Source organism: Halichoerus grypus, chromosome 2, assembly GCF_964656455.1.
Source record: "Halichoerus grypus chromosome 2, mHalGry1.hap1.1, whole genome shotgun sequence".
Lineage (NCBI taxonomy): Eukaryota > Metazoa > Chordata > Mammalia > Carnivora > Phocidae > Halichoerus > Halichoerus grypus.
Window position 1 is genome coordinate 204144217 of NC_135713.1, and position 23329 is coordinate 204167545.

The window sequence follows — 23329 nt, forward strand, 5'->3', positions numbered from 1 at the left end:
AGGGAGCCGAAGCCCCTGGAAGCACCCGTTCCCTCGGCAGGGCTGGTCGGGCGTGTCCACTTCCCACCTGGGAAGGACCCCCAGCCACGCTGCCCCTTGTGCTCATGGCTCAGACAAATCAATTCTGTGTTCCCAAACTCAAACTAGACGCTGGGAGAATTCGTTTATTGGAAGCACTGGGTGGGGGAGCGGGGAGGAAAAACAGATGTGCTGATCTCGGGGTCGGGGGATGGACTGGGCAGCAGAGTTAGGGGAGGGGGGTCCACCATCGCCAACTTTTGAGTAATAGCACCGCGATCAGACAGAGGGAAGACCCGCCCCTCGGATCAGGCTGCTCTGGGGGTGAGGGGTGCCTGCCGTCCGCCCGCCCCCCACACGCGCTCCCCAGGACCGCTTGGCCGCGTCAGCGCAGCACCCGGGGGGAGGCGGGGCGGCAGCGGTACCCCCCCAGCGCGGCCGGGAGCAGCAGCAGGCCGCTCAGGGGGTCTCTCCGGCAGCGCCCCATGGCCTCCTTGTAGCTCATCCGTTCCTTGGAGATGGGGTCTGTCAGATCCTTCTCGTAGCTGGACTCATCCTGCAGGAGCTGGGCCAGCTCTTCGCTGATCATTCCGGAGAGCACGGCCTGAGGGACAGGGATGCGGCCGGTCCTCTTGGGGTGGATGAGCCCCCCGGTCAGGAGCTGCACCTGCAGGTGGGGGAGCACGCTCTCCTGCGGCATCCAGCCCTTCTGGATGGCCTCGCCCACCGACAGCCGCTTCTTGGTGACGGGATCCTCAATGCCAGTGAAGGCCTTCTGGGCATTGAGCAGCCTCTGCGTCGAAGTGTTCTCGATCAGCCCCCTCCCCATAGCCTTGTGCACGGAGTAGCGCTCCCGGCTGAGGAGGTCCACGATGCCCCCTGTGGCCGCCTGGGCCTCCAGCAGCTTCTGCCCCGTGACGGGGTCCAGCATGTTCTTGGCCACGGCCGTCTTGACCGTGCATTTGTTGTCCGTGGTTGTGTCGTAGATGCCAGCAATGGGGAAGCTGTCATCGCTGAGCCCGAAGGAGACGCTGGGAGAGAAGCAGCCGGGGCCCTGGGGGGCTGGGGAGGCGAGCGGGGACTTGGAGATGATGGAGCCAATGGAGAGCGAGGAGCAGGGCTTGGTCTCCCCGGCCACGAGCAGCGCGAACTCGGAGATGGGGAGCTGGCCGTCCTTGTAGAGATGGTACTCCTCCTTGGAGATGCGCCGGCAGCGCAGGGCGGCCTCGATGGAGTACTGCTTCCCGCTCTTGCGGTCCAGGAGCACGGACTCCTCGCCACAGGGGCCCGAGGTGGTGACCTCCTCCCAGTCGCACTCGAGCTCCTGGAGCTGGAGGTACTGGCCTCGATCGATGATGCCCCTCTTGTAGGCCTCGTACGGGGACATGTCCTTCCCTGTCTCAGGTTCGAGGATGGAGATCTTGGTGGAAAGGTTGGTCTCTCGCGTCTGGGTCTCCTGGTTGAGCTCCTCCCTGCTCACCCTGGCGTGGAGGCCCCGGAGGGTCCTCTCCTTCTCGTAGATCTGGTCCTTCTCGCGGAGGATGGCCGCCTCGAGCTGCGAGAGCTCCTGGCCCTGCTGAGCGGCCTTCTGCCGCTCGCTCTCTGTCTTCTGGGTGAGCAGCTGCGCCTCCTCTTGCAGCTGCAGCACTTTCCGCTGCTTCTGCCTCCCCAGCTCCCGCAGCTCCTGCTGCAGCTGCCTGCGCTCCTGGTCCGCCTGGTCCCGGGCCCTCTGGAGCTCAGCCTCCTCCCGGGCCCAGGTCCTCCCCAGCGCCTCGGCCCTGTCCAGCCGCTCCCGGAGGTGCCGCACCTCCTCCTCCCGGCTCTGCCGGGCCGAGCGCTCCCTGTTAAGCACCTCCCACGCCCGGGACCGCTCGCCCTCCAGCACCCGGTCCTTCTCCACCCTGATCACTTCCTTGTAGATGGTCTTCTCTTGCGACTTGGTGGTCTGGAGGACATCGATCTGGACCTGCAGGTTCTTGCACTCCCGATGCAACTCTGTTACCTGGGTCTTCTCCTGGTCCAGGTCCTGCCGCAGGGCTTCCGTGGACTTCTCCAGAGCCGGGTCCTTCTCCAGCTTGACCACCTCCTCCATGATGATCTTCTCTTGCACCACGGGAGGCCGCTTCTCAAGCTCCTGGATCCTCAAGGTCAGCTGCCGCAGCTCCCTCTCCACGGCCAGCTTTTTGCTCCGGTCCTCCTGGAAGCTGAGCAGGCTCTCCTTCTCCTGCACGCCGGCCCAGAGCTGCTGCACCTCCCGCTCCAGCTGCCGCCGGCGGCCTGCCTCCTCGTCCAGGCTCCGGCTCAGCCGGCTGTGGTCCTCGCGGAGCTTCGGGTCCTTCTGAGTGACCACCACCTCCTGCACCACCACCTTCTCCTCGGGCCGCCTCCTCTCCAGCAGCAGGTACCTGTTCTGCAGCTCGTGGACCGCGTCCTCGGCGGCCCGCCTCTTCTGGGCGGCTTCTCGCACCTCCTGGCGCAGCCGCTCGGCCTCCTTCTCCAGGACTGGGTCCTTCTCATGGCGCACCACCTCCTTGTTCACCGTCTTGGTCTCCACCTTGGACCGCTCCCGCTTCCACTCATCGCGCTCCCCCTGCAGCCGGATGAGCTGCTCCTGGGCCCGCCCGCTGCCGTTGACCAGCTCGTTGAGCTGGGCCTTCAGGCGGTCGATCTCCCGCAGCACCTCGGGGCTCCTCTCGTGCTTCACCACCTCCCGCGTCACCTCCTTGTACTCCACCGCTGGCTTCTGGGCCCGGAGGGCGGCCAGGTCGGGCAGCAGCCCCTCCACCTCCTGCTCCACGCGGCTCCTCTTGCTGGCGGTCTCCTGCAGCTGGGCCCGGAGCCGCGTCATCTCCTGCTGCGTCTCAGGAGCCACCTGGAAGGTCTCGTGGACACGCTCCTGGAGCTCCACCTTGGGCTTCTGCTTCTCCACCACGCTGTACTTGCCACGCAGGTCCTCCAGCTCCCGTGCCTGTGTCGCGTTCTTGCTCCTGGCCTCTGCCAGGAGGCTCCTCAGCCTGGACGCCTCTTCGAGAAGGCCTGGGTCCTGCTCCACCTTCTTCACCTCCTTCACGATCACCTTGGGCTCCACGGCGCTGATCGCACGCTCTAGGTCTTCAATGCGAGACTGCAGCTTGGCCACAGCCTCGGCCGCCGCCTTCCTCCGCCCCGTGTCCTCCTCCAACTGCCGCCTCAGGGCCTGGGCTGCCTTGAGCATTTCCGGGTCCTTCTCCACCTTGACCACTTCTTTCACCACGACCTTCTCCTTCACGTTCGGCGCCTTCTGCTCCAGGGCCAGCAGCTCCTTCTTTAGCACCTCTAGCCGGGCCGAGACGGTGGCGTTCTCCCCCCGCAGATGCTGGATCTCGCCGCTGAGCTGGGCCGCCTCGCTACTCAGGCCGGGGTCCCTCTCGATCTGGGTGACCTCCTTGGTCAGCAGGTGAGGCTGCATGGCCCTCCTCTTGCTCTCCAGCTGGACGACCTTCTGGGCCACCGCCTCCAGGTCTGCCTGCAGGCCGGCCCGCTTCTTGCCTTCATCCTCCACCTGGGACTTCACCTTGGACAGGCTGCTCTCCAGCTGGGGGTCCCGGTAGAACTCCACCACTTCCTTCTCTTCCAGCCTCTCCAAGGGCCGCTGCGTCCTCAGCTGCAGCAGCTGCTTCCTCTGCTCCTCCAGCTCCTGTTGCACCTGTGCGACCCGCTTCCTCTCCTCCTCCAGCTGGGACTTCAGGGCCTCGGACTCCCTCCCTGCTCCGGCCGGGCCCTCAGACCCCTGCCGTGTGTCATGGGTCACCTGGATATCCTCACTGAGCTCCTTCTGCAGAGGGAGAGGAAGAAGGGAAGAGTACTGGAGCAGAGGGGGAGGAAAGGGATGAGCCCCATTTCCACCAGCCCCACCCCACCCCACCCTGAGATCGGAGACCCCTCCCTGCTTCCTGAGACTTCTGGTAGGTCCCAGGAGTGGGAGCTACAGACCTGAGGTGCTTGGATGCAGGATTTTGAGGGGACCCCTCAGCCCCACGATGTTAGGATGCAAGGCGGCGTTCGGGCGGGGTTTGCACTAGAACGTGCAAACAGGACAGGTCTCCTTTCCAAACCTTTCCCCCTCCCCTTCCATCCAGGCTCCCGGATATGGGCCCACGCTCCTCTGGGGTACTCCTCTGGGTAGGAGAAAGCTGGCAAGTCCCTCAGCCAGACACCAAGAGTCATAGAGGGCTTCTGTCTCCTGGCGCCCCAGGCATGGAGATCTGGGTGGCCTCTCGCCCATTGTGGCTGGTCTGAGGGCTGAAGACGTGGGGATTTTCTCCTGTCCCCACCAGCAGACCTCCCAGTGGTGAAGCTGTGCCTGCCCTGAATGAGTCTCCGGGGCCTGACTCTGAGATGGATACCAGCCTGGAAGAGCTGCTGGGGGGGGGGGGGGGCGCGGAGGGGGAGGCGGGGAGCTGCCCCCCTCGGGCCGGGCCGCGGTGCGTGCCCTGGGGCCGCAGGCTGCAGGGCGAGGAGGAAGGGAAGAGGGGGTCGGGTCGAGGAGCAGCCCAGGCCGCCCGGCACAGGGACAGAACGGGTGTTGTCGCCATACCTTCTCCAGCATCCTTCTGGCAAACTCCAGCTGGTGCAGCTCCCACTGGCGTGCAGCCGTGAGCTCGGTGTAGGCCTTTGTCAGCCTCTTCTCCTAGAGAGGCCGAAGGGAGGCAGAGCGACGGCAGGGTCAGCTCCGGCCGTGGCGCCTGCAGAGCCGCTGCCGGGGGATGCCGAGCCCCGCCGGCTCTGTCCCATCTCACCTGCGCCTGGATGCTCTCCTGCAGAGGAGCCACGCGGGGTCTCTTGGGGGCTGAGCCTGCCTGGGTGGTCTCCAGGGAGCAGCGGTAGGTGTCTGCCCGCAGCTCGTAGTCCTGAGCAGGGAGGGAAGGACAACAGGCTCTCGGTCGGTGGGGGCCGCTGGGGGTGGGAGAGCAGGGGACTGGCAGGAGGAGGGAGGGGAGAGGAAGGAAAGTGCTCACCTGGAGAGCTGCCTGCAGGTCCTGGGAGAGGCGGGACACCATGGCCCTGTCCTGCTCTCGGCCCTGGACCTCCTGCTGCAGCCTCTGCCAGGAAGGAAGTGAGAGGCAGGGGAGGTCAGCAAACACCACTCACCCAGTCTCCCCCGCAGGGGCCTCGGGGCGCCACCAGCACCCCACAGGGGCGGGAGGTCGCCTGGGAAACTGCCTTTCCAGGCATGATTCTCTCCAGGAAATCTTCCTTCCTCTCTTTGGCACAGTCCCTTCCTTCTGCCTAGTGACCCTCAGGCTCCTGTTCTAGCAGGGAGGTTCTCACCCAGTGCTGTGCATCACAACCACCTAGAGAGCTCGTTAAAACAGATTTGAGGCCCCACCCCCAGAGCCTCTGGGCAGATCTGGGTTGGGGCCTGAGAATTTGCACGTCTAAGTGTCTCCCTGATGCTGGGACTGCTGGTCCAGGGACCACCCCCTGAGAACCACTGCTCTGTCCCAACTGTTGTTAAGCCTGGCTGCCCCTTTATTCACTTGTGGGAACTTTAAAAAAGAGTACTGATGTTCTGGTCCCAGCGATTCCAATTTAATCAGTCTGGAGTGGGGTTCTGGTACAGGGATGCTGGTTTTCTTTTTCTTTTTTTTAATTTTTTAAAAAAGATCTTATTTATTTGAGAGAGAGCACAAGCAGGGGAAGGGGTAGAGGCAGAGAGAGAAGTTGGCTCCCCACTGAGCAGGGAGCCCCAGGCAGGCTCGATCCCAGGACCCGGGATCATGACCTGAGCTGAAGGCAGATGCCCAACTGACTGAGTCACCCAGGTGCCTCTACAGGGATGTTTTAAAAGCCCCCTGGATGATTCTAATCTGCAGGCAGCTCTAAGAATGTCTGTCCCAAGCCACCTTCCTGGCATTACTCCCTTACTCTCACCTTAGACACCGTCATCCTCCTGCAGCCCCAGGCCCTTGCCTTCCAGACCACTCGTCCTGCCCCCACGTGTCCTGCCGTGGGCTCTCCACCAGACCACTTACCAGCGTCATGGCCTGCGAGGCACCAGACTGTGGGGTGCCTGAGAGCCGGCTGTACCCGCGGCCTCTGGTTCATTGCCAGTGCATAGGCGGGGATTGGCAAGGATGAGGAAGAGGATGCGGTAGGAGTTGGAACCCCCAATGGAGACGGCCTTGCCGTTTCTGTGGGCCAGGTGGAGCATTGAGGGTGGGGGGTGGGTGGTTGGTGGTCCCCCAGAAGGCCTGAGTTCTGAGCTTTGAGGTCTCTTAGAACACTGGCCACTAGGCGGCCACATGCGCCCAGGCAGCTGTACCCGTGGGGAGGTCAAGGGCCTGACCTGTCCCCAGGTCACCTGCAGCCCCAGCTCCTCACCTTCTGCGCCTGCAGCTTGTAGGCGATCTGGCTGGGCCCATCGCTGGGCCGCACCTGGTTGCGGGGCAGGTGCTCCAGCCAGAAGCTCAGGTTGTCCATACAGTTCTTGAACTGCTGGTAGGTGAGGCCGACATCTTGCAACATCTTCTCCCTGCGGGAGGAGCAGGCCCGGAGCAGAGGTGAGCTCTGCCCTCTGCGGCAGGTGAGGGGTGCACGGAGGAGGCTGGTGAGCGCCTCCCTCCCTGGGACGAGTCAGAAGGCCCGAGTGACCCACCAGGCTGATCCCCCTCACTCTGGCCCTGTGTTGGAGCTGGGCATTCAGGGATGGGCCAGACCGTCTCGGCCGGGGAGGTAGGTAGGCTCACCCTGGGAGACAGCTACTGTTATCACCCCGTTTTAGAGGTGAGGCAACTAGCCTCAGAGAGGCGAAGTCACCAGTCTGAGGTCACACAGCTTAGCGGCTGGGCACCGTGGGGGCGTGCCTCAAGCCCCGATGGCCCAGCCACTCACCGTAGGTCCAGCTGGTCCCCCACAGCGTGGTAGCGGTCGGTGAGGGCCCTCGCCTGGCGCTGCTGGCGAGGCAGGTCTGGGCAGAACTCCTGGAAGTTGTTCTGCAGGGCGCTGCACGCATGCTCAGTGGCCTTCAGCTCCCGGAGCAGCCCCAGCACACAGGCCTGCTGTTCCAGCAGCTCCTTCCGCAGGCGCTGGGAGGAGGGGACACGGCGCCATGCACCCTCGTGGTTCCACGAGTCACCATGAGACCCCACCTGCCCGTGAATGCTTGGTGCCGTGCCCCCTCCCACCAGGAGGCCGCCCGGCCCCTCACCTGCAGCTCGCTGACCCTGTCCTGCAGCGCCCCCGGGCCAGCGGGGATGGGGGCCTCCTGCGCCACGGCGGACTCGAAGCCTCGGATGACCCTGTCCACGTCCTGGATCTGGCGCTCCAGGCCCAGGGCGGCTCGGGCTCTGTCTCGAGGCGGCCCAAGGTCAGGCCCTCCCTCAGCCACACCCCAGCGATGCCACCCAGCTGCCCCCTTCCCCACTCCCCGGAGCACTCACTTCTCCCCGTAGAGGTTGCAGAGAATCAGCACGTCGCTGTACTTGTTCTTGACACTGTTGAGAGCCAGGGGCAGGTGCAGGGCAGCGGGGCCCCCAGGCCGGGTGGACAGAAACGCCTCACACTCCTGCTGGGCCGCCTCCTTCTCTGCTCCCAGGCCCTGCAGCTGCTGGGCTGTCCCCTGGGGCAGGGAGGGGCAGGGTCAGAGGTCTCCTTCCTGCCAAGTCAACCAGACCCTGCCCACCTGGCCTCAGAGTGTGGTGGGTATGAGCCTGGGCACAGGCCAGAGACCGGGGACAGTCCTGGCCCCGAGAGTCCCCATGTGGATGACCCTGGGCAGCCTGGTTGAGCCCCAGTCTCCTCCTCTGAAGAATGATGGGACGAGGCAGCGTGACCCTGTGTCTCTGTGCCCTGCACAAAACGTCAGTTCCCTGCCCCGTCGCCCCAGGTCGGGCGGCAGAGCCCTAGCTCTGTCCACGTAGGGTTATTCTGCTCCTCCTCATTCCCTCATCCGTCCCGCAAGCCGTCGATGCCGGACTATGGACGGCGCACTGCCTGCCTTCCGGTCTCACTGGGCTTCCTGTGGCCCCAGCCTGACGTCGGAGAAGCGGTGACTTCAAGACTCAAGGACGCACTGGAGGCTGCCAGGTCCCCGTGCTGTCCTAACCAGTGACTTGCCCACACGGCTGTACGGCCCAGCCTCCTGTCGGCCGCAGAGCCTCCGGGTGGAGGTGGTGTCCGCTGAGGTGGCATTATAGCCCTCGGCCTTCTTCTGCCCCTGCCTCCTCCCCCTGCTCTCCCCCCCCCCATGACACTTCCTCAGAAACGCCCAGCACGCCGGCTCAGAGCAGACCCAACCTGCAACAGCTCCCACTCATCCCGCCCTGGGGCCCCTGACCTGGGAAACGCTATGTCCTCATCCCTACGGGACAAGATGGAGCGGACAACAAGCTGCACGATGATGTGTAAGGACATGACTCAGACATTTAAAAACCAAACCCAAAGGATACATTTGACTAGAAACCGGTTGGGAAGGACATAACCCAAACTGTACCCCCCCAGGTGTGGGGAGGGACGGAGGATGAGTTCTTTGTGATGGTGTTTACATACTGCAACCTGGCCAGGGAGGCGCCCCCACCTGCCTCCAGGAGAAATCACCCCGAAGACGCTCAGGCTTCCTTGCTGCTCTCGGGACCCTGGCCAGAACGCCTCCCCAGTGTGGCGTACAGGGCCCTTATTCTGGGCCCTGCCCCTCTAGAACCTTCCCGGGCCTTAGTACACTTCATCCAGATGAATTGGGTATTATTGTGTCTGTTTTTGGTGATGAGAGGTTAAGTGACTTCCCAAGATCACAGAGCTGGTCAGGGGAGGAGCCAGGATGGGAACCAGCTTGCTTGAGCCCCAGACTGTCCACTCCCTTCCTCTGCCTTGGGTCCCTGCGGCTGCTCCCACACTTGCTTTGTCCTTAGTTCATGCACCCCCAGCGCAGGCCCGTTTCTTATCCCCGCTGTCCTCGCTCACCCACCCACCTTGTGGCTTTGGATGCGGCCCTCCAGGTCCTCCAGTGGTGTCGTGCGGCTCAGCGGGGCCCGGGCCCAGGCCAGCACCTGCTTCTCTATCTGCTTCAGGTCTCCATCCAGCCGAGTCATCTGTGTCAGGAGCTTCTGGGCCTGTGGGTCTCCTGGGGCTGAGCCAGTGGGAGCTGGGGGCATAGGGTGCCGTGAGGGTCCAGGGCCTACCTCCCGTCTGCCCATCTGCCTGAGGAGCAGCTCTTCCCTGGGGGCCCCCAGAGCGTCCTGTGTGGGATAGGAAGGGAGGGGGACGGCGGGCAGGGCCTAACCAGGGGAGGGACAAAGCTTGGTGCTTGCCGACCCAAGAGATGGAATCCCCTAGCAGAAGTCCCTAATCCAGAGCCACCCCCTGCCCATCGCAACCCCCCCACGGTGGCCAACAAACTCCCCAAGTCCCTGGCCGACCCTCAGTACCCTGCTGGCCAGTCTTTAAGGGCCGCTCAGCACTGGCCGTCAGGTGGCTCTGGACTGTGCCCAATTTCTGCTTCAGGCCCTGCAGCTCCGAGGCCAGCCTAGAACAAGGAGGAGATCAGACAAGGATGTCTCTCCTCTCTCTCCAAACCCCGCACCCCACCCCAGGAGTCACGGGTCCAGGAGAAGGCCAGGCCATGGCCTCAAACACCACAGGACCTGGTCTGGGCCCACAGCCTGCCTCCTGCCCCTGAGGATCCCCCGGCAGACCCACTTGGAGGCCATGGCCACGGCTTCAGGGTCCGGAGCTGGGATGCAGAAGCAGGCGGCTGGCGCACGTTTGGTCTCCCCACCTGGGCCTTGAACGACCCAGGTGTGCTGGTCAGTGTTGTCCATCAGCAAATACCGCTCACCCCGCTGCAGCTGCACCTGGGGGATGGGGGGGGGGATGTCGTGGAGGTTCAGGGCAGGGAATAGGGAAGGAATGAAGGCCCAGATGGGGTAGGGGCAGGGATGGGCCAGAGGCGGGGCAGGGCTTGGAGAGGGGTAGGGCTGGGGCAGGGTGGGGATGGGCGGGCCGAGCCCATACTTCTCCTGAGTCCCAGTCGCAGATGCTGTCCACGTGCAGGGGCTGCTGGGGCGGGTTCCTGCGCTGCTGCAGAGGGGCCACCTGTTGGCTACGCCACTGCAGGTCCCTAATGGTCTTCTCAGCGACTGCCAGCTGCTTCTTCTCTGCCTGTGGGGTCCCAGGCTGCCCTTGACGCCTGCCCCACACCTCCCCTCCCCCATGAGAGCCAGGGGTCTGGTCTACATGGAGACAGGATCTCTAAGTCAGGAAAGGAAAAGAAGCCCCTCCAGGAGGCCCAGGATTCTGGAATCTGCTGGTTGGGGTGGAGGGGCTGCTCAGGGCAGGACTAAGCCCCTGGGAAGGGTGAGGCCCAGACACAGGGGCCAGCCCCAATCCCGGAGTAGGATGCAGGTGGCCTGGGGGGGGGCCGGGGGGGGGGCGCTCTCACCTCCAGCTGCTGCAGCAGCTCTGTGGGGGCACCAGGGGGCGCCCCTGAGGCGGGGCTGTACTGGGTGTCCAGGCTGGAGTTCAGCTTTGCCAGGGTTTGGCTGACGGAGTCGGCCTCTTCCTGGAACTGAGGTCGTGGGCAGTCAGGGGCAGCGCTCGCGGCAGCCCACTGCCCACCAACCCTGCAAGTCAGCTAAACGCAAACTGTCAGGCCCTGGCAGTCGGCTCTCCAGGCCGGGGGGCCTTTTCCGCTGCAGTGCTCTGCAAATGGTGCATTTTGGGCCCACTGAGCTTGTTTTAGTGTTTAGTGTTATAACACAGCTGGGCTTCTGTCCTTCCTGCCCAGGTGGAGGCGGGGCTCTCCTGCTCACTCCAGCACCTGCAGTCGTCCTGGCTGGGATCGGGGCTGGAGTGGAAGCTGGGAGCACGCTCTAAAGAAACATCCCGCATATAATGTATTATTTGCCTCAGATCTGCTTCAGATCCCCACACTTAGGCACCCACCCCCGATCCCAGCCAGGAAAAAAAAAAAAGAAGATAGCAGGAGGGGAAGAATGAAGGGGGGGACATCGGAGGGGAAGACAAACCATGAGAGACGATGGACTCTGAAAAACAAACTGAGGGTTCTAGAGGGGAGGGGGGGAGGATGGGTTAGCCTGGTGATGGGTATTAAAGAGGGCACGTTCTGCATGGAGCACTGGGTGTTATATGCAAACAATGAATCATGGAACAGTACATCAAAACCTAATGATGTAATGTATGGAGATTAACATAAAAAAAAAAAGAAACATCGCGCAGCTCCGTGATGCTACGGAATTCCTGTCCACAGGCGTGATAATGGTAGGGTGGTGACGTAGGAAAAATTTTTTTTTTTTAAAGATTTTATTTATTTATTTGACAGAGACACAGCGAGAGAGGGAACACAAGCAGGGGGAGTGGCAGAGGGAGAAACAGGCTCCCCGCGGAGCAGGGACCCCGATGCGGGGCTCAATCCCAGGACCCTGGGATCATGACCTGAGCCGAAGGCAGACGCTTAACGACTGAGCCACCTGGTGCCCCGAAAATATTTTTTTAAAAAGGAAGAATAAAACTCTTTGGCTTTTGTCCCTCTCAAAGCATATGAAACATTTTGGGTAGAAATTACCAAAAAAAAAAAAAAGTCCCTGTTGAGTGTTTTGTCCGTTTTTCTCAACCCTCTTTTCATTATCATCCCTTCTAAGGAGAGTTTTGGGACGTCTTTTCCTTAATCTTGCTACCATCTCTATAAAATTGTAATACTACAGATATGCCGCATATCCTTCAGGGATGTATACTGGTGATTAATGCTTAAAAAGAGGAAGGGGGGGCGCCTGGGTGGCTCAGTCGTTAAGCGTCTGCCTTCGGCTCAGGTCATGATCCCGGGGTCCTGGGATCGAGCCCCGCATCGGGCTCCTGGCTCTGCGGGAAGCCTGCTTCTCCCTCTCCCACTCCCCCTGCTTGTGTTCCCTCTCTCGCTGTGTCTTTCTCTGTCAAATAAATAAATAAAATCTTTTAAAAAAATAAAAAAAATAAAATAAAATAAAAAGAGGAAGGGTTTTGGGCGCCTGGGTGGCTCAGACGGTTGAGCGTCTGCCTTCGGCTCAGGTCATGATCCCAGGGTCCTGGGATCGAGTCCCACATCGGGCTCCCTGCTCCTTGGGAGCCTGCTTCTCCCTCTGCTTCTCTCTCTCTCTGTCTCTCATGAATAAATAAATAAACGCTTTAAAAAAAAAAAAAAAAAAGAGGAAGGGGTTTTTTCCCCCTTAAGAACCAACCCTCCCTGGGGCGCCTGGGTGGCTCAGTTGGTTAAGCGACTGCCTTCGGCTCAGGTCGTGATCCTGGAGTCCCGGGATCGAGTCCCACATCAGGCTCCCTGCTCAGCAGGGAGTCTGCTTCTCCCTCTGACCCTCCTCCCTCTCATGCTCTCTGTCTCTCATTCTCTCTCTCGCAAATAAATAAAATCTTAAAAAAAAAAAAAAAATTTAAAAAAATAAAAATAAAAAAAAAAAGAACCAACCCTCCCTGGAAGCTGTATCACCCTGTGGCGAACGCTCGCATGACATCATTTTCCTTTGGGGACCTATTCACAACGACACAGCTCTGCCATTTTTAGGAGGCACCCTGTCTCCCTCCATGTGAACGCGTCCTGTGGCGTTCTCCAGGCCCCTCGATGGCCCGGCCCGGGGGTCTCCCCTGCCTGGCCCTGCTCCCCCGCCCCCAGGCTCACCCGGCGGTAGGCCTCCACGTGCTGCAGCTGGCTCTCCTGGCAGATGCAGAGATTTAGGAAGTTCTGCCACTCCATCTTCAGGGCCTCCTGGTGGGTCTGCGGACAGCAGCACCGAGCCCTCAGGCCATGCTCGCCCAGACCTGTGCCCCCATCTGCTGCCCAGACCTGGGCCGGGTCTCCCTCTCCCCAGCCTCCCTGGGAAGCCCCCCTCCCCACCTCCACCGGCTGAGGGAGCAGGTGTCCCTGCGACAATGGGCGGGATCTGTCCTTCGCACCTGGATGGGCCCCACAGCCGGGTGCCCCAGCTCCATCATGCGCTCCCCATCATCCTCCAGCTGGTTCACGCTCTGCTCCTGGCTCAGCAGCTCGTGCTGCTTGAAGTGCTGGGGGCAGAGTCAGGAGCATGGGCAAGGAGGGGACAGGCTGAGGATGCCCCTGTCCCCCCTCCCAACCCCAGTCTCCCCCACCCACCTCGTACTCCCGCCGCACGCCCTCGGGGTCCGCCAGGAGGTCGCTCCAGTCCTGCTGCAGGATGCCCTGCTGCTGCTGGGCCAGGGCACTTAGCTGGCGCGTGCAGCCCTGCAGGTGCGTGTACAAGCTGCCCAGGCTCTGCCCGCGCCATGAGGCCGCCTTCTGTGCTCGGCGAGACGTGGGGCGGGAGGAGGAGTAGCAGGGGGCCACGTCAGCCTGCGCCCAGAAACGCTGCCCCCCCCACCAAGGGTGCAGGCAGCTGGGCCCTGCCCCACTCCCAGCCCAGCCCCCCAGCCCAGCCCTTCCCTTGCTCACCAGGAGGTCCCGGTACTGGCTCCTGATGGTGGCTGCGTCCTGCCTCGACCAATGGGGGGACGGGGGTGGGGGACAAAGCAGGCTCAGTGAGAGGCGGGGTGCAGGGGAGATGGCCGCCCACACCCTGGGCCGACTGTGCCCCCACCCGCATCCCTTGCCCCAGAGGGCCTGCTGGGTCACACAGGCTCAGATGGGAGAAAGTGGGGGTAGGGCTGGAGGGCCAGGCCTGGAGGTACGTCACCCACCGGCCCGATGAGGTTCCGGAGCTGCTGCCCGTAGGCCTCGATCTCCTTCTGCAGGATGTTGTGCTCGGCGACCTGTTCCTCCAGCTCTGGCATGCCCGGCCCGAACCGGCCCTCGCAGATCTGCTTCTGCAGGAGAGCTGGCCACTCAGTGCAGCCGCAGGGCTGGGGCGGCGGCCCTCCCTCGTCCTCCCCGCGTCCACATATGGAGGAGTGGAATTGGTCGTTTGGGCAGAGGGTGGACGGGCCAGCTGGGTGGCCTCGGGGATCGGCAACCAGCTCACCCTGGGGGACAAGCTATTCTCCAGTGGCCCGGGCCGAGGCCTGAGCATCTTCATGACTACAGCCCTTGACTCCTACTGGTCCCCAGAACACAGGGCTCAGCCTCTAAAACATCCTCCTACTCTTCCCTGCCTCCTTACCTCCCTGGCCTCGGCACCTCCTGCCTAGAATCCTCTCGCTAGGCTCTGGGACCCTGTGACACCCTCCTCTGCCCATGCCCTCCCCCCCCCCACTGTCCCTTCACTGTCATCACGGCACCCCTTCTGTTGTGGCATCAAAGCACAGTTCCTCACCCGATGTTCAGGGTGCCCTGGCTTTGCCTGCCTGCCCAGAAAACCCCACTTCCCACCACACCCCAGGCTGGAGCCTCTATTTCTTCTTTCTGGAATGTCCTCTCCTCGGCATTTCACCCCAGCCTAACTAAGCCCTCCCACCTCTCTGAGCCTCTTCATATGCCGCTTCCTGCAGGAAGCCTTCCCTGACTGCACTGTCTCCTCTTCTCTCTCCCGTCCCAGACCCTCCCCAGGTGCAAGTGCACCAACAGGCCCCTGATGGCACACAGCTCAGTTTTGCTCTCTGATTGTGCCAGGTGTGATTTTGAGCTCCTGGAGGTGTCTCCGACATGGAGGACAGCCCTGACCTGTTTCTGCTCCAGCACACGCGCCCAGTCGACCCTGGGCCCCACGTCCGGCGGCAGCACTATCTTCTCATACAGGGCACGGTACTGGGCACACTCCTGGGTCACCCGCTCGTGCAGCTGCTTGATGCTGCCAAGGAGGTGGCCAGCAGGTCAGGGCTGGGCCTGGGGCTCCCCTGGAACCCCAGCGCCTCCGTCCTGGAGCCCTGGCCCTGGCTGCCACCCCACGTACTCCTTCTCGATCTCCTCGGCCTGCGGGTGCTTGAGCCGCCGGGCCTTGTCCACATCCAGGAAGAGGTCCTTCAGCAGCACCTCGGCCTCCTTCAGGCTGTGGCCCACCTCCTGCCGGTGCTGCAGGGCCTGGCTCTGCTCACTGCGCAGCTGGTCCTGTAGGTGGGGGACGACATCCCTGCGGCCCCGCATTGCCGCCTGAGCCCACCCTGAGTTCCCCAGGCTGCACGGCCAACCTCGGTGTCCACACTGGCAGAGGGCCCGGCCCAGGGCATCGGTGGGGCAGGTGCAGGGACACAGGGGAGACCCGGCCCCCCCCCACCCCGAGCCCCTCTGACCCACCAGGTTGGGAGTCCAACAGAAAAGGAGAGCTGAACCCTCTCTCCCACCGTGTTTGGGGAAAGACTGGTGAGGGACAAGGGTTGTCTGTCCCACTTTAGCCGCCCCCGGTGGGCACTCTGGGGCTTTAGTGAGCCTCCCATGCCCCCCCCCCCCCCCGCTCCCCGCCGTTTGCCGCTGAGGCCTTACCTGCTGCAGTCTCTTCTGGGTCTCCAGGATGTGCCTCTCCACCTGGTCAGCATTGGCTTGCATGCAGGAGATGAGCAGGGCCAACTCCTGGGTGGCAGCCCTGGGGTGCGGTGGGGGGTGGGGAAGACAGAGCCAGCATGGTTGGAAAAGACCCCTCTGTCCCCCCTGCGTGGGGTCCCTTGTCTCCCTCTGCCCTGTCCTGTCCTCCAGCTGGGCTCACTGCCCGGGAGGGAGGCGTCTAGGACCTGGGGAGCTCTGGCCTCTCTCTGTGGGAGACTCTGTGAGATGCCCAGCCCTGAAGGTGGGGGAGCACTGTCCTCACCTGGGGGTTCAGGTGCCTGGCACCATGCAGCAGACCAACATCACTGTCCTGGCAGGGAGCTTCCAACCCCACCCAGCTCCCTGCCACTTCCTTGGGAGTGAATCATGGCTCAGCACGGCTGGGCTCTGGGGAGGGCCAGTTGGACCGGCTGTCCCCCACCCCAACCTCCCCCCACCCAGCCTGTCTCCCCCTCACCACCCCAGGCTTTGCCTATGCCCAGGCTAACAACCGTTTGGAGGAGCTGCACAGCCCTGGGGCGGGGGAGGCCAAGAGATTGTTGGGGCACGCCGACAGTGCCCAGATTTGAGGATTAAGACCAGATTAGGACCTGACATGCTCCAGGTCACACAGCAAGGAGCAGAGTACGCGCCTGATCTGGCCCCACAAGGTCCTTTCCATGGGGCGCCTGCTGTGTGCTTGAGCTCACTCTCTGGGGCCTAGAGGCCCAAGCAGACCTAATAAAAGTAGAGTGGTCCAAGGTTCATAAGCACAGCACCCTATGAAGTTACAGTCCTGGGGAAGGGAAGGCTTCACTGAGCTGGGCCTTGAACTAGGGGTTGAAGGATGAGCCCACCCCACCCCCACGTCCCTGCCCAGGCAGAGGGGCAGTGCCAGTGAAGACCCAGTCTGAAAGAATTCTGTGGCCAAACAGCCTGGGTTTGATCATTCTCTAGCACTACTGCTGTGTGGCCCTGGGCAAGTTACTTAAACTCTCTGTGCCCTCACTTGTAAAGTGGGGCTTTAATAATATCTACATCACAGTGCTACTGTGTTAGGAGAATGAGTGCATTCTGAAGCATCCACACGTGCTGGTGTTTATTCCACTAGGATGTGAGCTCCATGAAGGCAAGGACCTGTTGGTTCTGTGTAAGGCGGCACCTCAGTGCCCACAACAGTCCTGGCACACGGTAGGTGCTCAATAAATATATGTTGAATGGACTGCACAGCAGGGGACCAGTGACCCCAGTTTGGGGGACGGCAGCCAGAGCCGACCTGGCTGTGTGGACAGAGCCCCCAGCTGCCCCAGGCTAGGAGCCTGCCTGGGGACAGGGAGCTGTGGGTCCTGACCCCTGACCCCTGGGCGACCTGTCCTCAGGCCCGGCCTCCTGGGAGGGCTGCTCCCACCGGGGGTGGCACACTCCACCCTGGGCAGGGCCCCGGAGCGCCAGGGACGACAGATCACTCCAGTGAGAGTCTTAACTGCTGTCCTTCCTGTCCGCCCAGAAGCCCAGCCTCCGCGTCATCGCCCCGGTCCGATCCCTATCAGGGTAATGAGCCCTTCATCTCTGCTCCCATCTGCCACCTCCGCCCTGCAGGGGCCGGTGAGGGAAGAAACGGAGGGAAGCAGCCAAGTCTGTCTGCGGCCCATGTGGCTGCCGAGAGCCAGGCTGCGTCCGGCGGGGAAGCCGGGGGAGCAGAGGGAGGCTCTGGCGATGTCCTGGCCCGCGGGCCCTCCCCTTTCCCCACAGCCTCTCCTCATACCCACGTGGTGCAAGAATCACCCCAACATTGTAACAAAACTCAAGGCCCGAGGGGAGAGCCTTGTGAGGACAGCTGCAGCTGAGGCTCCGCAGCACAGCCCCGCCCCCCCGCACCAGGCACCCCACCTCCACCTCTTGGCCTCAGTCCTTCTGCCCACCCTGGGCCCAGGTTCCAAGGGTCAGCCCAGCCCAAGCAGAGCCTTGAGGGCAGAGCCACAGACACGGAGCCAAGCACTCCGGTCTCCCAGCCCCCTGGCCCCTCCCCATGCAGTGTGTCTCCAGCAGAGCACCCCTACCTGCGGCCCTCAGGCCCCCTGGACAACGTGGGAGCCCCAGGCCCCCGTTTGGGCTTGGGAGAGAGTCCACCCCACCACCACCCCCAGACTTTTGGCCTGGGGACACTAAATGCCAGCACTGGGCTGGTCCTGAATGCCAGGCTGCCATCTCCAGGAGGCTAGAGCACCTGGGCCTGGCACCACCCCCTCCCGCCCCAGCCCGCTGCCCCAGGCCCCGCTCACCGGCTGTGCTTGCTGGGGGAGCCCTTGGGAGAGCCCTTGGCCGGGGAGCCCTTAGGGGAGCCCTTCCCGTGGGAGCCTTTGCTCAGACCCTTGAACATGGTCGTAAAGGCGGGTGCCGGCGCAGGCTGGGCTCGGCCGGTGCAGGCAGGTGGCGGGCGGCAGGCGTGTGTCCTCGCTCGCTGCTCGGCTGGGCTCTGGTGAGGTGGGGTGGCCGGGCACCGGGAAGGCGGTTTCTGGGAGGCCCCTCCCCGCAGGTGAGGCAGTGAGCGAGCGTGGGCCGGGGCTGCCGCGCACGCACCCACACTGCCCACACTCGGCCGCTCCTGCACAACCAGTTCGGGGAGGAAAGGGCACAGCCCAGAGGGCGGGGCGCCCGAGCCCGCCGACTCCCAGAGAAGGTTCGGACTTGTTACACCCACACACCCAGAGGGAACCGGCAGAGATCACACCCAGACGGGGAAAGAGCCGGGCCCCGGAGGGACAGGGCTGCAGATGGACAGAGGCCCAGCCATCAGGCGATCAGGCATGCCCCCACCCACAGCTCTCACCCCGCCCCGGCAGAGGGGGCGCCGCTCCCCGTCACCACTACGGGGCAGCCACAGGGGGCATTCACCCCAGACAACTGGCACAAGGTACATTTTAAAAGCGGGCACCACCCAGTCGGCTCCCCAGACGACAACCCCACAGTCCCACTGCCTGACCTTCCTGGCTGGCTCAGTGTCATCCTGTCTGTGGCTGTGGGATCCTCCGAAGAGTCTCAGACCAGCTCCGGAGGGGCTGGGATGCCCCCTGCGCCCCTCACCCCAGGACCCCCAGCATTAGCCTCCAGGTGCTGCTGAGCCTAGGGTCTGGCTGAGCCCCCTGGGAACCCACTGTACTTGGGTTTTGCTGCCGGCCTCTCCTCACTCGGTCCCCCAGAAGGGGCCCCTCGTGGCTTTTCTGGAGTCAGATGGGGTGGTGGACATGGTGCCAGTTTATTGGCCTCTTCCTTGCATCGAGTGCCAGGCAGGCCATCTTGCTAGCTGCCTTCTCCTGCGGTGCCCCCCTATTTGCAGGCCCTCCTTTCACTGCCCACGTCGAAGAATCCTTCTACAGCTAGAGAGCCACTCCCTGGAACCATGACAGCGTCGGTGGAGGGCGGGCTGGACGAGTAGCAAAGGGGAGGGATGCGGCTGTGCTGGTTTCGGGGCATGGGGGACATCCTGGTAAAGCCCAGCTGAGGGCAGAAAACAGAGAAGACGTAGGGATGGATCTCTCCAACTAGAGAGGGCAGGGGGACAACTGAGACTGGTCACATGCCCAAGTGGGACAGAAGAGGTTGGAGTCCCTTTTGGCTGCATCTCATGGACAAGCCACTGAACCTGGTCCTGGAGAGGGGACACAGGAGTCACCCATCCTGGCAGGGGAGGGGCTGGGGGGACAGCGGGGGTGAGGAGGGCACCAGGGGGCCTTGACAAGTAGCAACAAGGAAGCTGAGGTTGAGTGTGAGCTGGAGCCAGAGATAGAAGGCCAGGCCTAGAGGCCATGCACCCCCACCCCAGCCTCTCCTCCATGTTATTGCTGGGTAACAATTTTCTTTGAACCACTACTAGCAGGCCTGCAATCAACTGTCCTCAGAAAGGGGCCATTGTTTAAATGACTGCAGGATCCAGGAGCCAGCCCTGAACGCGCCAGCCTCTCATCTCCAACCACAGAGCTCACTTCCTTATCTTTGAGATTGGACGAGCCCAGGAGAGCCAAGACGGGAGGCAGGAGACTGCAGCCCTCAGCCCCCTGGCCTGCCTCCCCGAGAACTCGGGGCTCCTTCCTGGGAGGTGGTGGTCGTTGGAGGTAGGGGGCCCAGGGGGAAAAGATGTCTAGACTCCAGCCCCGGGAGAGGAGCAGCAAGGGGAGCCCTCCCCAGCCCCCCGAAGCTGGACAGGGTAGAGGGATGCAGACCCCGGCTGCCGATGGCAGGAGGCGAAAGGCAACCAGACTGAGATTTGGAACGGTTGAGCTCTGTCTCCTGTCTGCAGAAGCTCTCCTGGAAATAAATGAGCGGCACAGAAGGCTCTCACACGCCCGAGATTAGGGCTAACTGATTCATGGCAAGAAAAACAAGAGCTGAATTCCTGGCGTGACTGTCTAATGCCGAATCAAATCAGGCCCCAGCGCCCCAGATAGGGGCTGACATGCAGCCGGCAGGAACAGCCTCGTCTGGGAGATGCTCCTAGTCACATGGCAGTGACTCTGACCCCCAAGACCAAAGCACAGGAGAAGGGAGAGGGACAAAGAAAGAAAGATGCGGGTTTTAAATATGTGAGAAAGACAAGGGCCATTTAGGTGGCCAGGATGGGACAGAGCCTCTGTGGAGACCTGCACGGTCCCACACGGCAGCCACAAGATTTCAGTCGCTGGAACTCAGACTCAGTGTGGAAAGAAAGATGTGAAATACCTCATCAATAATTTTTTTTATCTTGATTAAAGCCACAATATTTTGGATACACTGTGTTAAATGAAATACACTTTTAAAAATCAATTTCATCTGCTTTTTACTTTTTTTAAAATGTGGCTACTCGAAAACTTAAAATTACACATGTGGCTTGGGCTTGCATTTGTGGCTCACGCTAAGTTGACCCTTGAACAATGTGGGGGTTGGGGCGCCGACCTCCCCATGCACTTGAAGATCTCTGTATAACTTTTGACTCCCCCCAAACTTAACTACTAACAGCCTACTGTTGACCAGAAGCCTTACCAGTAACAGAAATGGTCGCTCAATACATGTTCTGTGTGCGATACGTATTATATACTGTATTCCCACAACGAAGAAAGCTAGAGAAAAGATGTCATTAAGAAAATCGTAAGGAAGAAAAAATATATTTACAGCATTGGACTGTATTTATAAAAAATTTATAAAAAAAAAAAAGAAAGAAAGAAAGCCCCATATAAGTTGACCCAGGCTTTTCAAGGGTTAACTGGACAACTGTACCAAACAGCCCTGGCCTAGAAGCTGGACAGCGTGCAACAACTTTCAGCCTTCCCAGGCCTCGCCCTGCCACATCTCCTCCTTCTGAACCAGGCAGGAAGCCCAGGCCTGGCTCCCTGTCCTGCCCCTGGGGCCTCCCCTCGCCCGACACTGGCTTCCTCCTCTGTGGAGTGGGAGGTTGAGGCCACTGGTCCGGGGTCTCCCCCCCGGCACCGTGCCAGCTAGGACTCCAAGTAGCAGCTTCTCACACCCCCTAGCCTGGAGCTGGCAGGCAGGCCGATGCGGGCCACTCACAGCTCACGGGGTGGGGGGCCAGAGCAGGCGAGCTGATCGGGACTGAAAGCCGCGAGCTGCCAGCTCCAAGGCCGCCATGCACATGTGCAGCTAGGCGAAGGGTGGCAGCTTGGATAGCGCACCAGGGCTTAAGCTACCCACTCTCTCCTCCTGCAGGGGACATTCCTCTCCCTGCTGAAGCAGATGATGGCAATTCCCGACTTTGCCCTGGGAGCCATAACCTGCCACGCTCCCATATGCTCCTCGGTCAGGACAAGCTCTGCCGTCTCAGGAAATTACCCTCTGTTTGTACAAAAGCTCTGCCATCAGACCCTTGGAGCCGAGCTGGCTGATAACCTCTCCTGCCTCACACTTCCTTGGGGCGCTGAGGAGAGAAGGTGCCTCCACCAGCTGGGCCTGGAGAGGATGAGGGCCGGTGAGGAGGGGAGCTGGGGCTGAGTCTCCCTGTGCGTGCAGGTGCTGAGGGAGGCAAAGCTGTGGCCCCAGGAACCTACAGGGTGGTCTGGAGGAGGCTCTCTGGGCTGTGAGTCTGCCCAATAAGCCTGCTAAAACAAATGCTGAAGGAGAGAAGAGAAGGCGACCACGGCTTGCCTATCTAGAGCACAAAAGGCAGGAAAAGGAGCTGGTTATTCCTTTTGGGGCTTTTACAGGGAGAGTATAGAGGAAGCACTTCAAACCAACCAACCAACCAACCCACCCTACTGTCGGGAGATCAGGGTCCCCCATACTAGACGGTGAGACAGAGGATGACCGGGTGACCTCAGGAGTCCTCAAGTCCCAAGTCTGCCTGAGAGGACAAGGTGAAGGCTGTTCCCCTCTAGGAGTGACTCCCTTTCCCTAGCCTTGGGCCACAGCGGCCGGCCCAGTCCCGGCACGGGACCAGAGCTGGGACAGCCACGTCTCTGGGCCACCACGCAGCCTCAGGAGCTGCTGGGCCTTCCGGTCTCCCGGTCGCCCGAGGGCTCTGGGCCCTCCTGTGAAGTTCAGGTCTGCGGGCGGCGGCCAGGCCATTGTGGCACTCGCGAGCTCAGCCGTGGGAGGGAGTCACCCGGGCCGAACGGAAGCGGCAGGGGCTGACCTGCACTGAGCCCCGGTCACCGGTCTGAGGAAGGAAAAGGCTTATAAAACAAAGAACTAATAACAGTCTTCGTGGCTGAGGAGCAACCCTTCCTAATCAGTCTTTACAGCCAGGAAATTGGAAGCACGCGGGCAGCTCAGTGGACTCGGCTTGTTGTCCTGGTGATGCTGTTTAGACCCAGCGGGGCCTGGCCTGGGGGCCTGGCCTGGGGAGGGCGGCAGAGAAAGGCGGTGGGGGCGCGCTGAGGGAAGGGAGGGCGCTGGGTGTCAGCGGAAGGGGCCCCACCAACTCCCCGCACAGCAGCCCCGCCTCCTGGACACTGGGCTCCCGCTGTCCCCCTGTCCCCAGGGAGAGCTGCTCACTGTGGGGCTACGGTTGGAAGAGAGACTTCCCTAGTTCAGTCCTGGCCAGGTAGGAGATCCCCCTGCGAGGCCCCAGGTCCCAGCCAGGACGGCGCGCGGGCCACAGGCAGCACTGGGTGGAGAAGCCCGTGTTCTAATGCCGGCGCCGTCCCGGGGGCGGGGAGGGGGGGCAGTGAAGGGAGGGAAATTCCTATTTGTCAGGTGCCTCTTAGGTACTAAGTAAACCCTTTGCACATTTTCCTTCTCACAGTCAGAGAAGCAGATGCCCCTCTTTTCTGGGTGAGGACCCCCACGCCCTCTCCATTCCACAGACAAGCCAGAGCTAACGGACATCACAGCTTTCGGGGACCGGTCACCTGCCTGTCGTACCTGCCCTGCCTCTTGCCAGAAGACCCCTGGGAAAAGCTCAGCCGAATAGAAGGGCTGTGGTTCTTTTCCAAGTGTGAGGAGTCCAGTGACTCCTCAGTCCACAGACTGAGCATGAGGATACATGCTGCAGTTAGTGGACGTGAAGAAACCATCTGCCGAAAATGGGGACTACAGCGAAGCCAGGCTCCCCCTTCCAACGCCGTGAAAATCCCCACAGAGGGCAGGGCCAAGGGGAAGGCAGGGCCCCGCCCCGGTCTTGGCACCAGCAGGGAGCAGCTCATCGGACCGATGGGCCGTCACAATCCTGCCCCAAAGCAAAAATAAAAACCAAACCTTAGATGCTGAGCTCACAGTCCCGTAAGAGCTCGGAAAGGTCAGACAAAAGGTTCTCACGAGTACTCCATCCGTATTCGTCATCTGAGATCACACTTCATAACCCTATACCGGCTATAACACGGTGAACACCGCCGAGCCGGCCTGCGGCGGGGGTGGGGGGCCGAGCTCGCCCCTCGCGCCTCGGGCGGACCGACAGGCTCGACTCTTCCCGCCGCTGCT

General features: G+C 61.9%; 1 protein-coding gene across 2 annotated transcripts; it reads right to left on the reverse strand.

Annotated features, from left to right (window-relative positions):
• Positions 1-138: 138 nt before the first annotated feature.
• On the reverse strand, positions 139-17992 carry EVPL (envoplakin). Of its 2 annotated transcripts, none has more exons than XM_036088532.2 (22): positions 17707-17992; positions 15386-15485; positions 14859-15013; positions 14630-14756; positions 13711-13836; positions 13466-13504; positions 13151-13312; positions 12955-13062; positions 12680-12775; positions 10436-10561; positions 10009-10155; positions 9694-9848; positions 9423-9520; positions 8967-9139; positions 7440-7618; positions 7208-7346; positions 6892-7085; positions 6382-6532; positions 5016-5099; positions 4797-4907; positions 4595-4687; positions 139-3832 (listed from the first exon to the last, which is right to left on the reverse strand). In XM_036088532.2, the coding sequence occupies exons 1-22, from the start codon at positions 17802-17804 to the stop codon at positions 404-406; spliced, it is 6090 nt and encodes a 2029-aa protein (XP_035944425.2). In that variant the 5' UTR covers positions 17805-17992; the 3' UTR covers positions 139-403. The 2 variants fall into 2 exon arrangements, with proteins under 2 accessions (XP_035944425.2, XP_077922245.1); XM_078066119.1 differs by having other exon boundaries at positions 14859-15035.
• Positions 17993-23329: the final 5337 nt, after the last annotated feature.

What these genes read in the sequence shown, in the direction of transcription:
- EVPL (XM_036088532.2), bottom strand. Translation starts at nt 17,804, where the DNA reads ATGTTCAAGGGTCTGAGCAAAGGCTCCCACGGGAAGGGCTCCCCTAAG. An exon ending in GCGTGCGGCGGGAGTACGAG is followed by an intron (nt 13,063 to 13,150) that starts GTGGGTGGGGGA and finishes CTCTGCCCCCAG; the next exon opens with CACTTCAAGCAGCACGAGCT. An exon ending in ACAAGCTGCAGGCGCAGAAG is followed by an intron (nt 5,100 to 6,381) that starts GTGAGGAGCTGG and finishes CCTTCCTGGCAG; the next exon opens with AGGCTGCAGCAGGAGGTCCA.